Here is a 4,652-nt window from a genome sequence, read left to right on the forward strand (position 1 = left end):
TTGAATGTGAATTACATCATTTTACTTTTATCTTAATGTCACTTGTCACTCACCTTTCATTTTAATGTTGATGATATCGTTAAACTCTAATGTTAATGTTGATTTTAGCGTTTTAGTTTCATTCTTTTTTCAATTATAGCATTCAACTTTCATAGTCACGGATATATTTCCCCAAGAAAAAAGTCTAGTATGTCTATGATATCAGATGCATTATTGTGGGTCTATCCGCTATATGTATGTGGTAGAGCTATTTTAAAGATCAATATCCGTGAGCTTATGTTCAAACCGCCCTATCACCTTTGTTTCATATTGAATCCGAGTTTATTGTATAAAGATGGTATCCCCAAGGTAATTATATGCCGTGGAATCTGTATGTGGTTGTTTATACTTTTAATCGTGGCAGAGAGATCTTAAGTATGTTATCTGAATTATAAAATTATTTTAATCGTGGCAGAGAGATCTTAATTTTTTCAATAAAATCGTTCACGTTGTGAATGAATATAAAATTTCACGTTATTCAAGAGCTAGGAATCTGGGTTATTTATAATGAAATCGTGAAACGCGATTTGAAGCAAATATTACTAATAAACTTTAGGTATTTAAATTTTGAATTAATTAAATCATTTTTATAAAATAAATTGTTGGAGTTTGATAAAGATGCAGCATTCTTTTGTCTATAAATAAGATGGCAAAGCCACAATCCAATTCACAGCTGAAAACTTAAAAAACTTTCATCCAAAAACCAAAGATATGGCAGCAAGTCTACAGAAAGCAAGGAAGTACTCTTTCCCCGATGACATAAGTAGTGCCGATTTCGAACCTGGTTTTGTTTGGGGTTCTGCCACTTCTGCATACCAGGTATCATATATATATAAATAAAGATCATTCTTATACCATTTGATTATATATGATAATTTTCTATGAAATAATACAAACAGTTTTACAAAAATTAGTAGTTTTATATGCTAACAGTGTCTACACTAGTAAATGCCTCGTGCAATATAATTTGTTTAAAACCATTGTAACCATTTATGTAAGTGACTTTAAATCAATGGTGAATTCATAGACAAGTAAAGGGTGTCCATGGACACCCCTTCTTTCTGGAATTATTTAAGATACTATGCTACTATATGACAAGTTTTAGTTGGAGCGTCGACAGTTTCAAGTAGCTTGTAAGTTTAAGAAAATTACAGTATCAAATAGCATTAATAGTTATTGGGAATAAATATTAGAAAAAATAATAAATTTAAACTAAAATGTACTTACTGAATATACCATATTACCATTTCATTTTCAGAGCAATGGCCATATAACATTTGAGTATAATTTTCTTGTTTCACATAGATTGAAGGCGCTGCACTTGAAGGTGGTAGACAACCAAGCGTCTGGGATACTTTCTGCCTCACAAAAACAAGTCTTTCTCTTCTTCTTCTTCTTCTTTTTCTTTTCTTTTTCCTTTAATATCAGGATAATGATCATTTTTGCATACACGACCTCTCATTTGAATTCATTAAATATTCTTAATATTATATTATAGATGCCATCGTGAACGAAGAGAATGGAAACAATGCTATTAATGCTTATTACAAAACAAAGGTATAGTTAATTCACCATTGTTCTGCTCAAATATTGGAGCTTCATAAATCTAAGCCTCTTTTCGTCTAAGTATATTCAATGATCCTATACACAGGAAGATGTGCAACTGATGAAGAAAATGGGTCTAACCGCTTATAGATTCTCACTTTCATGGAGTAGAATACTACCAGGTGAATTTACATGGAAAATAAACAAAAATAATATATACATATATATTCTTGTTTCACTTAGTTGTTGAATTTTTAGGTGGAAAACTGAGACTGGGCATCAACCAGGAAGGTGTGGACTACTACAATAACCTAATCGATGAGCTTAAACGCAATGAAATTGAGCCATTTGTGACGTTGTGGCATTGGGATACTCCGAATGCCCTGGAAGAAGACTACTTGGGTTTTTTGGATAAACAAATCATGTAAGCAGAAAAGATATGAATGGAGTTTTTAGGTTTAATTAAATAATACAAATATACCAAATTGAATAAAGAATCTTAATGGGTTATGTATATTTGATTATCAGAAACGATTTCGCGGATTATGCGGAATTTTGCTTCTGGGAGTTTGGTGATCGGGTTAAGCATTGGATCACATTGAATGAGCCCCACAGTTACGCTTCAGCTGGTTACGGATATGGTATTCACGCACCTGGTCGAGGAGGTGTGCAAGTTGACCCTGAACTCTTGGCTGGAAATAACCTTGGAACTCGTAGCATTAATGTCGCTCCAAGAACTTTCGATAATAAAGGTGTTGGGGATGCTGCCACTGAGCCCTATACTGTAGCACACAACTTACTCCTAGCTCATGCAGCTGCTGCCGATATATACAAGAAAGGATTTAAGGTAGTTAATTAATATCCCGATCGTATACGTATTAATTAAGTGTCATCTTCAATTTCATGGTTTGTGTGTCAGTTATTATATTATTATAGTTATTATATATACAGTGATGCAAGAATCAACAAATTAATAAAAACATATGAACAAGTAGAGGTATAATAACCAAGAGGATAAACATTATAAAAGTTGTTAATTAATTAATTATGAACTTGTCTTCAAACCTTCAGGATAGCCAAGGTGGTGTGATTGGAATTACGTTGAACCAACAGTTTAACGAGCCATTTAACCCAAAGATTGTGGAAGACCAGAGGGCAGCCGACAGAGCCATGGACTTTATTTTCGGATGGTGAGTCCATATATATATATATATATATATATATATATATATATATATATATATATATATATATATATATATATATATATATATATATATATATATATATATATATATATATATATATATATAATGAGAATCAACAATTAAGCATGCATACTGATTAAACCTCAAACTTTTTTCAGGTACATGGAGCCATTGTTTAGTGGCAAGTACCCGGACACAATGAGAAATCTTGTGAAGGACCGTTTGCCTGAATTCATAGATGATGAACCCAACCTACTGATGAACTCTTACGATTTTATTGGGTTGAATTACTATACTGCCAGATACGCAACCGATGCAGAACCAACTGATGTGGTATCCTACTTGACAGATAGCAATGTCCACCAAACTGAAGGTATATATATTAAATGATTAATCCAAGTCTCGGTTATATGATGTGAATTTATAAGAATAATATATATATATATATATATATATATATATATATATATATATATATATATATATATATATATATATATATATATATATATATATATATATATATATATATATATATATATATATTGAAGATATGTTAAAAAAAAAAAAAAAAAAAATTAGAACGATTGTGAACACATGCATGTTGGTAGTGGTTCGATGTTGGAAATACGTCTTGATTGATATGTTTAATTTGATTTGTTTTTATCAGTTGGCCTTGATGGGGAACTCATCGGTCCTGAGGTACGTATGATTCGTTTTGATATGAGTGTGGAGTTTCTTAATTTACGTTAACTGATCAATGTAGGGAGGCGTGGATTGGTTTTTTTCCTATCCACTTGGAATTTACAAATCCCTGATGCAACTAAAAGATAAGTACGGAAACCCATTGGTCTATATAACTGAAAATGGTAATTACTTTTGTTATTTTCACCTTCTATAATTAATTACTGGTTTCTTTCGTCATAAATTAATTGAAATAATATTGTACCATTTCGGTAGGCTATGCTGATGCAATGGATATCAAACTGAAAATTGAAGAAGCTCGTATTGATAATGAACGTATTGTTTATTACAATACACATCTTCAAAATGTCCTAAGAGCAATTGGGTAAGGGTATACCATATATAATGCATTTAATACAAGTCCCATTACTCTTTTCTATACTTTGCCTGCATTCTAATCAAACCTTGTTACACTGTTGTAGGGATGACTGTAATGTGAAGGGGTACTTCGCATGGTCAATGATGGATAATTTTGAGTGGCACTTCGGATATACTGTTCGTTTTGGCCTATTTTACGTTGATTATAGTCATGGAAAATACACAAGGTACCCAAAGCACTCTGCGATATGGTTTAAGAAGTTTCTTAATCCACCTGCACAAGAAGAGAAGCTAGGTGAAGGTGATGCAAATTAACAAGTGTATTGCTTGAACACAAAGAAGTGAGTCGCAATCGGCACAGAAGAAAATAAATGCCCAAAGTGGTTTCTAATTTCATGAATAATAAGTGCCCGTGTATTATGTCTCTTTTTTCTTTTTCGATTCCTTTCAAGAAATAATGTTTCCTGGGTTGCAAATGTCTGTTGCTCCTTTTTATTTTAGGACATGAAATGAATGTTGTCTTATGTAAACTCTTTAATATATATATATATATATATATATATATATATATATATATATATATATATATATATATATATATATATATAATCTAAGAAATAAGTAGATTTTTGCTACGTGGCATTCTCTTACTCCTCCACAATCAATTTTTCCCGCTCAAAATATCAAAAGTGGATTTCCCCAAATGCCCTCCTGCTTCACAGCTTCAATAGTTTGAATTGATATACCAAATTATCGGCAATCAATTTCGAATTCCATAGCAAGAAACCAGTAATTCCA

The 4,652-nt window shown here is 31.6% G+C and overlaps 1 protein-coding gene across 1 annotated transcript; it reads left to right on the plus strand.

Moving 5' to 3' along the window:
• Window positions 1–713: 713 nt before the first annotated feature.
• On the plus strand, window positions 714–4,383 carry LOC111895854 (beta-glucosidase 12). The gene is made up of 12 exons (XM_023891910.2): window positions 714–858; window positions 1,345–1,414; window positions 1,538–1,596; window positions 1,691–1,766; window positions 1,843–2,008; window positions 2,113–2,431; window positions 2,656–2,774; window positions 2,951–3,165; window positions 3,463–3,494; window positions 3,559–3,661; window positions 3,753–3,861; window positions 3,959–4,383. Exons 1-12 carry the CDS (start codon window positions 751–753, stop codon window positions 4,167–4,169), a joined length of 1,587 nt encoding a protein of 528 aa, XP_023747678.1. The 5' UTR covers window positions 714–750; the 3' UTR covers window positions 4,170–4,383.
• The last annotated feature ends 269 nt before the right edge of the window (window positions 4,384–4,652 follow it).

The sequence above is a fragment of the Lactuca sativa genome, chromosome 4 (assembly GCF_002870075.4).
Source record: "Lactuca sativa cultivar Salinas chromosome 4, Lsat_Salinas_v11, whole genome shotgun sequence".
NCBI lineage: Eukaryota > Viridiplantae > Streptophyta > Magnoliopsida > Asterales > Asteraceae > Lactuca > Lactuca sativa.